The sequence below is a fragment of the Amblyomma mixtum genome, chromosome 3 (genome assembly GCF_055824585.1).
Source record: "Amblyomma mixtum isolate Tamu chromosome 3, ASM5582458v1, whole genome shotgun sequence".
In the NCBI taxonomy this organism is placed as follows: domain Eukaryota; kingdom Metazoa; phylum Arthropoda; class Arachnida; order Ixodida; family Ixodidae; genus Amblyomma; species Amblyomma mixtum.
This window is the reverse complement of record NC_143014.1, coordinates 158,878,822-158,891,206: the sequence shown is the minus strand read 5'-3', so window position 1 is coordinate 158,891,206 and position 12,385 is coordinate 158,878,822. Positions and strand designations below refer to the sequence as shown.

The 12,385-nt window shown below is 45.8% G+C and overlaps 1 protein-coding gene across 1 annotated transcript in view; it reads left to right on the top strand.

The window, feature by feature from the left end:
- Nucleotides 1–2,531, top strand: part of LOC149352500 (luciferin 4-monooxygenase-like) — a 35,424-nt gene extending 32,893 nt beyond the window's left edge. The window contains exon 10 of the mRNA XM_089577174.1: nt 1,454–2,531. Coding sequence (XP_089433300.1) covers nt 1,454–1,605 — 152 coding nt within the window. The 3' untranslated portion in view covers nt 1,606–2,531. The remainder of the gene's footprint in view (nt 1–1,453) is intronic.
- The last annotated feature ends 9,854 nt before the right edge of the window (nt 2,532–12,385 follow it).

Here is a 12,385-nt window from a genome sequence, read left to right as displayed (position 1 = left end):
TGTAACCAGATCTCTTTTTTTTTCTCTAACAAAGAACATCATTATGTGTTATTTTCTTGCTTGGTTATTATTGCTGTGGTTTTAAACGTTTTTGCTGTTGTTGTATTGATGTTTAGTTATTGTTATTGCGGTTATCGTTTGTTCTTTAGCTGTAACTGATGTTTAATCATTGCATAACTAATGTTTACATGCACATCGACTTCCTTACAAGAGGTCCCACTACAGCTTGCCGCTTCGGGACCTCTTTCTGTAATACATACTCTGGTGCATTGTATTCACTGACAATGAACTTGAACTCGAACAAACGGAGGTTTCTCTAACGATGAAACAATTCTTACTCGGCGCTGTATTTAAAGTGCTTAAACGCGCAAAATTTGGACGCTCATTCATGTTAAGGAGGGACAATATTTCAGGAAGAATTGAAAATCACCCCTGAGGCAAGACTGAAGTGAGAAGCGAGAGCCTACCTATCCACTCACGAATTCCACTGAAGCGTAGCTGTTATCCTGACGTGAAATAAATCTCTCTTTTTTTTTCAGCAGCAGCATACAGAGTAAGTGTGGACTAAATTAAATTTTCATCGCTGGCGCAGAGGCTCCTGAGCTTTTTCACAGACTGCTCTGTCAACCTTTGTTGACACGTTCGAATCCACCATCGAACAAAAAATTATGAAATATGCAAACAAAGAGGCATGAGGTTATTGCACTAAACAGTTCGCATCTTTACGATCACGGCGTCTAACTCAGAAAATTGAATGCGTAGTTTCTACTGAGAGGAAGTACAAGAATGATTTTCGGTAGCTTTGATGCGAAGTCACGATTGGGGCGAAATCTTGTGCAGGACTAAGTAAGAAGAAAGTAAAGTTGCTGGGTGTACTCCTCTCGAGTTACATTCGACATTAAGGCTCGCTTTTTACGGTCGCACAATCATATTTTATTAATGCTCTAAGCATTAGAAGCGCCGCCATGAAGGAAATTGTGCGGCTTCCGGCGGCGGCCACTTGCCACCTGCAGCGGTTGGCAGGAGACTAAGTGGAGACAGAAACACCCTCTCCAGTTGTACAGGAGAGGAGCGGAGGCCAGAAGGTGGCTGCCACGGGAAGAACTACGAATGCCTCAGCGAAGAGCACAGCAAAGTTTCTCAGCGGTGTACAGCGAAGTTGAGCAAGGAGCCTGTCACGAGCAAAGAAATGTGCATTGCAAAGTGTGTAAGAAAATATGATGAGAAATAAAAGAGAAGCAATGCAAAACAAGGAGAAGCCCTATAGCTAACGTAAAGTCATCGCGTAATGGTAATTGAGCGCCCCCGTAAATTTTTCATCGTCTTGATTCCCGACACAAAAACGCGCTCCAGTGCAATGGCCTTCGTGGTTGCGACACCGTACTGACATGGCTGGGTACAAAAAACGTGATCGCTGTTTGCTTCAACAGGTGCTCTTCGTCTTCCGTTCCAGGCCAGCTGTCATTGCACCAGCATCTGCATGGGGGGGTAGAGTTCCTGGAAAGCATTCCACAGACGGATAACGGCAAAGACCTTCGCAAGGCTCTGCAGGAGTCCTACTTCCAGAAGAACAAACAAGCGTCCAAGCATGCCCAAGCAGATTGAAATATGAAAAGCCTAATAGCAATCTTGACGGTGTACCTCACGAAGGTATAGCCCTGGTCTCTTTTTCTGGCATTGTACTTTGCGCATCGATTTCCGCACCAAAGAATCGCTTCTGGTAATGTTTCCGGTAAGTGCAGAAACCTTGCTATGAAGTTAAGGAAACATGGCCTTTTGCACCGGCTTATTATTTTATGTGCTCGCTTTTGCTCATGCTTTCTTGTCCTGTGCGTGATCCCCTTGGTTCTCAGAAATTAAACCGCAACAGATTCACAACTCACCGTGGGATTTCCATGGATGTCATTGTGATTGCAACAATGTATTCTCAAGAAGTAATTAACTTCAACTCCAAAATGCATTAAAAAATACACACAATGCGCTTATACACTGCTTACATTACAGTAATAATCAACGCAATTATTACACTCAATTGCATGATGTAGTATCATAATAATGCATACTGTTCCGCAATTAAACGCGCACCAAAGAATGCTTCTTTCAGCTAAAATGTTGAATTGTTCGAGCTCAAATTTCGCACAAAAAGGCATTTGATCGGCAGAATCGTTTTATGCTAGACTTGTTTAGGGTACTTACCTGAATCGATCAAAAAAAGCCGAATATTCGCATCGTCTACGGTGACAACGAAACAAAACAAACCGTTATCTGAGCGATTGCGCCAGTGGCGCCATCTCGTTTGTCAGCCGTGGACATTTAGCAAAGGAGGGGGGTGTTTTGCGAGAGGTTTGAAGACGCTTGTGCACGAAAGACTTGAAATTTAGGGGAGTTTTGGTAAAAGTAAGTTCTTTGCGATCATTGATAAAGCACTTGAAAAAGCGTCTTCAAACCTCCCGCAAAACACCCCACCACCCTTCTTTGCCGAATTTCTACAGCCGACAAACGAGATGAAGCCACCGGTGCAATCGCTCAGTGTTTTGTTTCCCCGTCGCCGCAGATGATGCAAATATCCTACTTTTTTATCAATTCAGGAGAGTACCCGGAACAAATGTAGCATAAAACATTTCTACCAAACAAACGCCATTTCTGTGCTAAATTTCAGCTCGAACATTTCGCCAGTTTAGCTGAGAGAAGCATTCTACGGCATGCGTTTAATTCCAGAACACGCTATATAAATGACTGTATTGATATGGCTTTACTTAATTTTTACTTTAAAAATATTATGACCAATGCCGTTTTTATATGCAAAATTCCTTAGGGTGGTCTGTCACTAGCTCGATCCCGCCCTCCTTAGATCCCCCCAAGCTAAGCATGTCGGTCATAGGGCGTGATTGTAGGTTTTCATATCTTTATCAACACCTGCATACACCTGCTTCCTGGTCGACCATGTCGAACATTCTGGGATAAAAAATACAAAATTGGAAAATTGTAAGACTATTATGGAAATATTGAAGGTAACGGTCCAATCTTCTCACATGTAGCAAAATCTTTTTGTTTTAATTGTTTCCATCGATCGCATCGACCAGTTAAGACTGCCATGGAAAACCAATGGGGAACGCTCTTGATGATAGCAAGGGCGTTAATAGAAAAAAAAAAATGCAAGACTGCCGTCGGGTGATCTGCGGATATATTGACTGTTATAGTGAAATCTTGCATTTTATGAAAAAGTTGCTTACATAAACTGTTTCCTGCTCAAATAATTTCGTCCAGAATTGTTAGGAATGTATTGCAGAAAGGTGAATTTGGAGACTTAAAGCTTATGCTTATTACACAGTATGCTATTGCTGGTCGTTAAGATATTGGGTATCATATCATTTCGTCTCCGTTTATTGCTTCATTCTTGCTGGCTTGTGACCATCTGCACTTTGTTTCTTTGTATCAAGGCTTCGTGATAACGTTTATTAGTTATTAACGTTTATTAACGAAATAATTATGCACACTACTGCTTTACTCGTGTCCTTGTGCATTTTCTCAATAAAGAGTTTTCTCATCCTGAATGCTAGCAACAATTTCCATAGGTTGAGCGAGTGAGCCAAGGTAATATTGCCGCGAATCTTTGTAGCGTCTCTTTGTTCATTCTTCAAAGCTGCCGGCACGCTGCTTTATCGCTTTTTTTTTTTTGTGATGAGAGACGCGACCAGATTTATCTCGATTGATCGCATCCAGGCGGAGCCGATTCTACGTTGTTCCAGAACGTTCTAGTAACTTTGCACGCTTTATCTCGAATGTTCGCTATCAGCTTTAAAATGAGCACGGCCGAGAGCGGCAGGCATTCGGTTCGACGACCGCCGGGCACGCTTGTTGCTACGCCGCCGCCGACTCATTCACCTCTTTGCAGGCGCAAGTCAGCCTAGATCAGAGTTTTGTTTATAAGCCATTTTCGCTGTCTGCCTGCTCTCCTGACAGCAGTCACCACCACGTGACAATATAATAACTGACACCTTCCTGGCTATTTCGACTGCCCGTCGGTGCTGGAGCATGTGTTCCTTCAGTCAGCCATGGCCTTTCACTGCTCTTGGATAACTTTGCAACTGGAACGATCTGTTCTGGAGCTGTACGTGCGCCAGGAACTGCGCCACAATGCCAACTACAGGTCACTTGGGTCAGAAGTCAACAGAAGAAAGTTCCACTGTCCAGTTCAACTGGCGTTTGGGGTATTGAAAGTGCGCTGGCGTTTTTTAGCTCAGGAATGTGGCATTGAAGAGGTCATTCATAGGCGCAGCATGCCAGCTGAACTTCACAGCATCAGGACAATTGGATAGATGCCAAGCCCACGTTCCGTTTCACTTTGGCGCCACTTGTGCATGGCCCGGGTGAGGCCATACAGCCTCGCCATAACTGTCGTGGCATGCTGACAGACGTGGCAGTTGGTGAAAATGGTCATCTAGCGGGATATGACTAATGCGTAGTGAGTATTATTGATTACGCAACTGTTCATACGGAGAGACGTGTCGTTAATCGAACGATAACATGTACTGAGTTACAAAAAAAACAGCAGCAAGTCGTAATAAAAATGAGTATCCTCTACTTTCAAACTGCCCTGAAGAGTCCGCATTAACGTTTAAATGGTAACACGCTAACTTTGAGACAGGTCTAAACGAACTAGAAAAATGCGCACAAATTAGACGCAACAACAGAGTGTAGACTTCAATTACCATTTATTTTCGTCAGTGCGCATTCTTACGAATACAAAAGATGGAGGAAAAAAAGCTAGAAAAATCGACGAAACAAGCAAAATAATAATAGTACTTTTATTGCCACTAACGAAAACAGTACATATATTCAGGCGTGCCAAAACCACTTAGTGGCTTGAGTGGCAGCGCCTGGCAGGTAGCAGAATAAAACACGGTACACGCGGACGGAAGAAATTAGTGAACCCGAGTATAGAACTTAAGAAACAGTATTAAAATTTTTACAATGGCTATGCAGAGCATTATGCATTCAGCATAACTAAAAGTTGTCCGCAGAAACAGCAATGTGTTTCGACAAAATGGCCGAAAGAACAATAGACAAAAGCACACGCTAGTCATGCTTCCTTGGTAGAATGGTTATTGCACATCCGTGAACATGAGCTTTATAGACAATCAAAACGTAATGCTAAAGATAAGCCTTTGCAAACAGAGACGCCTCAGTAGTCTCTTTAACTTGTGTTTGTTTTTCGTACAGAAGGTGCTCGGGGGTAGACCGCTGAAGTTGGTTCCAACGTAATCTGCTTATGTTCTAGTACCATGCCTTGTAGAACACCGTGGCTTCCATGCACGATCTTTGGCCCTTAAGCACCGTGAGGGAAAATAAATGTTTTAAAGGAACCGTATGCCTCAAAAATTATTGGAACTCAGCATCGAAAATGTTATAAAACGGTCTGCGTCAGCAAACAAGCTTAAATCATCAGATATGTTTTTTTCAGAGGGAATGCAATATACCTTTTATTTAATTGTGCCAGCGAACTGCACAGCGCCCGTACTTGATTATTTTTTTTTTCATATCACAGAATACTGCAGCCTAAGGCGTGAGTTACCGTTTTACTTTCCGGTACGGTAGCGTAGTATCCTTTAATGTACAACAGACACAATACGGCGTGAAGTTTCTTACTAATGTAAGCAAGGTGGCTGTTGCAAGAAAGGTCGCTGTTAAGGTACGTTTCGAGGTACTTTATTACTGATAAATACTGCAGAGTCTTAGAAAAGCAAGATGTAAAATCTGACCGATGTGAAACGAGAGCATAGTTAAAGGTGACCTTCTTCAAATGAATATGGGAAGAGATTAATTGTGTCTTAGATACACTGTGGTAGCAGACTGTAAAGAAGAGACCATGCCATATAAATTATTATCCTAAATTAACAGTAGCGTATCTTCAGCCTATGAAAAGCCACCGCGGTGTGGTTATGGTGGTCGGCTGCTGACCCGGAAAAAGTAGGTTCGGTCCCAGCTGCGGCGGTCACATTTCGATGGAGGCGAAATTATAGATGCCTATGTACTGTGCGATGTCAGTGCATGTTAAAGAACCCCGGGTGGTCGAAATTTCTGGAGCCCTCCACTACGGCGTGGGGCCTCTAATAAGCCTCATTTCTGTCTTTCTGATATTTTATAAAGCACCGGTTCTAAATGACTATCCACTGGCGCCAAAAACCGATGCGAACGTACCTAGATTAACATTCAATTTATATACGGCAGAAGTAGCTCTCTTTTTGGTGCAGTAGTTTTCCCGAAATACTGAACGCAAGCAGGCAATTAGAACAAAAGTATTGTTTCATGTACCACGTTTTTTCCTCCCTCTACTCGTACAAAACAGTTATTGCTACCGATGAAACAATGCATACCGATGAAACGTAAATACATTTATCTTTCTAATGAGCTAAAACTTGTTTTTCTGTCGCGCAGGGGAGGGCTATAGCGATATCGCGCAAACATTATGAAAAGTGGCCAGTGGCAATACTTCTGCGTTTTCGTGCTCGCATTTACTCAGTTATCTGTTCACGTTTCTTTTTACGTTGGTGGTGTATACATTGTTTGTCCGTAAGTGTGACCGTTTAAAGTCTGACAACGTTTCGTTTGCAGACGCTCCGCTCAGATCGTTTCACTGTGGAGGTGGGGTGGTCACATTCATTACTTCTAAGAATTCATTTCTTTTTTGTTGTTGTTGTGACGCGTCTAAGTGTGGAATTGTCAGTTATTAAAACAGTGCTTTCGATGCAGCACGACTGTTGGTATCACTCATTTGTGAATTTAGTGAAATCACTCCAGCAACGTGATTCACTTTCATAGGGCTGTAGCATTTTAAGTTCCCCATTTATGAAGAAGGTGCCTTCATAAACAAGCCATAGCATGCGTTTACATGGCGCGCGATAAAAGACAAGGCCAACGATGACGGAGACAGAACGATGCTTGAACAATTCGGCTAAGAATTAACCCAGTTCAACCCAGTTCAACAGGGAGTCAGTATCTTCCGACTTGTCCGAGCGCCGTTCTGTCTTCGTCGTCGTTGGCCTTGTCTTTTGTCAACCTAGAAAAAAAACATATTCAAGTCAGTCAGTCAGTCAGTCAATCAACTTTATTTAGCCAAAGGGTGGTAGCTTGCTCCCCCGTGGGCCTCAGCCTAAGCTGAGGGCCCGGGTGGTGGGCTACCGGGCCGGGGTTGGTGCCGTTGGTCGGTCACAGCCTCGGCCGCCAGGCTGATGAGTTTTTTCTGCGTAGCGGGATCCTCGCTGCGCAGCAAATCGTCCCAGGCTGTTTCATGATTGAACTCCGCAGCCCCTGGGGAGCTGGCACATTCTATAGTTATGCGTGCCAAAGTACATATTCAAAAGCCGCGCCACAATTACGACATTATGACGTCACGATATTTTAACTTCTTACTCAAAAAAAAACATCTCTCTCGGTGTGGCGCCACGAAACTCATGCCTCACTCTGCCGTCACGTTCGTTCATCTACCTTGATCTACCTTGGCACAGCAATCGCATTTTCTGCGGGGTTGGTAGCGACAAAGAACAATCGAGAGCGCGTCATTTCTAACAGATAGCAATCATAAGTTCCTGCTCTTGGCTGAGATAAAGAACGAGCGGTAACAAAGTGGCGACGAAAGATAAGATTTTCTGAGCGCTTGCCTATACATGAGGAGGCTTTTTTTTTTTTTTTTTGGGGGGGGGGGGGGGGGGGACGTTAGCTTTAAAACCCCCATAAGCGTGCGAAATGTCTGACGTTGGCGGCAGCGTGCGAAACCTGGAGGAGAGAAGGGAAAGTGCGGAGGTGGAAAGGAAAAGAAGGAGAGAAGGCGAGTGGGCGGTAGGCGACGGGTGGCGAGAGAGAAACCGCATTCGGCAGAGTCCAGGGGTAGAGAGAGTGGTGATTGGGTACGGTGTGTCACACTGTGGTTGATGAACTGGATCACGCCACCCGAAACCGTCAGAGGGAAACACGATTGTTAACGCACTCTGCCGCATGAATCGCATTGATGGTCTGCGACACTTTTTGTGTCTTTCTTTTCGCGCTTGTGCAGTTGCTAGGAACGTACAGAATGTGGCTTTGGCAAAGAATGAGAACAGAGGTGGCCCGTCGTGGGCGCTCATTGATTGCGGCGTTTGGCTGCTGAGCTCCAGAACGCAGGATCGGACTCCGGCCGCGCCGACTTCATTTCTAAGGAGGCGAAATGCAAAAACGCCCGTGTTGTGTGCGATGCCAGTGCTCGCTAAGTCACTGAGGAGAACGTCTAATTTTTGTTCTTAGTAAAATTCCATCCTATGGCTCTTTCTGGGCACGTTGATGTTTGTCTGACACCAAAATACGCATTTATTGTGGAGCAAATTGCATCTAAACATTTTCCCGCCCCTCAATTCTGACTTGCGTCGCCTACAGCAAAAAGGAGTGCGTGGACACTATTGTGAAAAGAATGGCGGCGCAGCCTATCCTCTGGTCTCCGCTCGCACAAGGCTGTGTCGACGCACGCATACAGTCTACATGTAAAGTCGACCGGCGATGGAGACACTGGTACATCAGTTTTTTCCCGTTTCTAGCTCATAAGCGCTCCGTGCCTGAACAATAAAGTTGATTTGATTTTGTGATCAACTACCTTAGTAAATACCATGAAATACTTCCTTGTCACAGAGGTAGAAAAAATGCACAAAGACTAAAAACGTAACCATCACATGAACGCTAGGAAATGAACGCACAGTACAATGCACAACGGTGGCCCCTTGTAGTAGAGAATCGGCCTCGCATTCAGGAGGTGCTGGATTCGATCCCCAGTGCCTCCGGGTACCCACCGGTTTTCTAATGGCTACAGGATTCCCCCCTGCCTGGTGCACGATTCTTCTGGGGGAAAATGCTTGGAAAAGGGCCTTTGGTCGCCTCACCCTCCGTTGATGGAAAATCTATCACCGAGGTACCATAATCCACCTTGTGCGGTAAATACAGTTATGGCCCCTTTTCGGTGAACCTGCTCAAGCGCACAGCGACGGATTTGAAGGCGCAGTCTCCTTTCCCAAACCATGCAACCCTGGGAATCCGAGAACCGGGTTGGGCCATGGCTTGCACCCATTTGAGACGACCGCCGGGTAACCGGCCGGCAGCAGGAGTCGAACTCATCACCTCCCGAAGCCGAGGCGGGTGCTCTACCACGAGGCCGAGGTAAAATTAACAGAGAATGTGGATGCCGAACCCTAAGCAGTTGAGTTATCACTTTCAGGCAGAAAGAGAAAACAAAATATGTGTTGTGTTGTGTTGGGTTTAATGGCGCATAAGCGGCTAAGGCTGTCATGCGCCAAGCTCAGAAAGAAAGCAAAATAATATGTCGTGAATTCTTGAATGCATTGTTGAGAACAGCAGTTTGGGGGGGAATGGGTCATCAACACTCGTCGTGATAAAGTCAATAAACACACGTGGGGATGCTCCTGCCGCTTTAGCACAGTCCGTTTATTTTATTTTATTTTTTTTTGTACTAGCCGCGCTATCCACGGTAGCACCTTCTGTTTTCCCCTCTCTCTTAAAAGAGCTTACCTCATCTCCTTCCGGGTGTACGCCTCGCAAGCTGCGGGTGCCTCTGCAAATCGCATGCGTGTCACCTTCCACGCCTCAGAGGCTTCTTCTGGCTCTCCCACTGAAACCAGAGCCGGCGCGCCCAATCTCGCCCTCTTTACGTCCCCCCCCCCCCCCCCCCATGTCTCTGTGTCTTCTTGATCCGGCTGCTGAACGAAAGAGTATCGTGGACAGTGTCGTTAACGCGGATTCCTCGAAATGTTAGGAGTCGTTTGCTGCGCAACCCTAGAACACCATCTTCACAAGAGATATGACCGCTGCTTTCTGGGTTTCTGCATTTGCCAGACGCATGAGCTTCGCGCGCATCGCATTATCCTCTGCTCCCGGCTGCATTACAAGGATGTTAGGAATCGGCTAAACGACGAAGATCTCGGGCTCCCCTTTTCCTTCTTTCACCGAAAACTAGCGAAGTTTGAACAACAAACACGAATCGTTTTTGCTAAAAATCTATAAACTTAGGCGTGGGACTTCAGCACGCATGCAGTTATTGTCGTGACAGCCGCATAGCTGGGCTGGTTTCCGCCAGTCCAGCTTCGTACGACCTTGATCCTGAGTTGTTATTATAAAAAAAAACTTTCTTGACCACGAGAACTTATTTGTGGAATATGCATTACTCGGACAGGTGTGAGAAAAAAAAAGATAATCACAGGTGGCGCCACCAGAGCAGCGAAGTCACACCGAGCGGCTGGCGCGGCGCCGCGGTTTTCGAACACGCCTGGCGCTCGTTCTCGGCGTGTTCGTAACCGCAGCGCCGAGCGTTGCCATCTGCTGCCCCGGTGACACGTCACAGTGCTAATCTTTTTTTTACTCACGGCTCAACCACAGCACCATTCGACACTGCCACAAGAGCACTCCCTCCTTGCAAGTGTCGTGTCCATTCACCGCGAAGGCGTATATCCAGGAGTCCATCAACAATGCGGCGTAACTTCTATGCTAGCCGGCCAGAAAGGGTTTGTTAGAGCAAGACCTGTGTACATAGCACAAGATTAATCGCTCTTTTGCCAGCTGCTGTAAGGTCCCGATGGCTAAATGAAGCAGCGCCCCTATAGCCCGACTAGATTTCACGGCGGCATGCGAGGGTAGCGATGAGTGCATGTTGTCTGAACAGAAATGAGCGCTTGAAGTCAGGGCTGCTTGCGTCTGTGCCCCGACCACGTCGTCCTTGTTTTCGTGCGCTTTGGCTACCATGGACGCCTTGAGCGAATCTATGCGACAGCGGTAGATAGCCCAAGTTACGCGCTATTTTCTCTGAGGCATTCGGCGAACAATCAGGAATTAACAAACAATAGTACAGCTGTAGGCGAACGCTGCCACGTCAGGCGAGCGATATAACCTTAATTTGTCACTAATGTTTTGCAGCCCTGTTGAAGCTATTGTCTCCACAGCTTGGCAAGGGTTATAATTATAAAGTTCGCAATTGGTCATTTCTAGACGCATTCACTTCGGCCCTCGGGTAGGTGACGGCAACTCTGTAGCTTTCACAGCGCTTCGGGTTTCTTTTTTTTTTTCCTTTTAGGCAGACAAAATGAGCAATAGCTGCTATCGCACCGCAGTGCTGTGGCAGCCGTAGCGCGACTCCACGGATGAGAGATAAAGCAATCAGGGCATATGACAGTCAGGCGGCACTGTTTGTTCAGTGTCAGCTGCTTGGGTTTTTAACCTTCAAAATATACTGCCGGCAACCTCGCATTCGCGATGCGAAAGAACGTCAAGCTTTCTGGTACTTCAATTAACCACTGCCCAATGAATGACCGCTCTGCTACGTCCTGAGAAAATTAACAAAGATATTTCTGATCATGACGAAGTATGATAAAAATACCCATCGGTAACTGCACTCTGCCCTCAACGGCTAAATTTTATACGCGCACATGACTCCCCCTTATCACGGTCCCTGCATTCCTGCACGACATACCTTTCACTTTGTTGAGTGATCGGGCTGACGACCGGAGATAATCAAAAGGCTGTGCTCACAGAAGCGACGAATATAGCACTTTGTTAACTGAGTCGCAGTGACGCATGCCACGCCTGATTCGCTAGCGAAATTGTTCACTCTCGTAGCATCGTCATACAGGGCAACAATTGTACCATCGCTTATAGTTTACAGGGGTTTAACGTCCCAGAGTGGCTCAGGCTATGAGGGACGCCACAGTGGAGGACTCCGGAAATTTCTACCACCTGGGTTCTTTGACGTGAACTGACATCGCGCAGTACACGGGCCTCTAGAATTTCGCCTCCATCGAAATTCGACCACCGCGGCCGGGATCGATCGAACCCGCGTATTTCGGGTCAGCAGCCAAGCGCCATAACCACTAAGCCACCGCAGCAGCTATATTGTGCCATCTTTCTCGAGAATGTCTTTGCTTTCAACGAAAGGCGCCTTCACGATCTGCGGAGCTCTCAGATAACTTTGAACACGTTTCGGTTATTTCGACGAGTTACGTTCGCTGGAAAGAAGCTTCTCGAAAGCGCATGTATTTTCACGCGATGTAGCCAGTATTCGTTGGGCCATAACGCACTCGCGTTTTCGAAATTCTAAAACTGATATGGATATTACTTACGGTGGGCTACACGCCTCTCTATAATTAAGAAGCCTTACAGTAATAGGTAAACGTTAACTATTCAATATTAGTTTACCAGCCTGCTAGTTAGCATGTCTTTAATGTATTCTGATGCACTACACCACTGACATTGCTTTTCCGAAAAAAGCGCTCTTCAAACTCAGGAAGCCTATTTTTAAAAATTGTGTAAAGTCTTAGGTGAAACACCCTGTATACAGGCAGATTGCGGAAGACAGCAT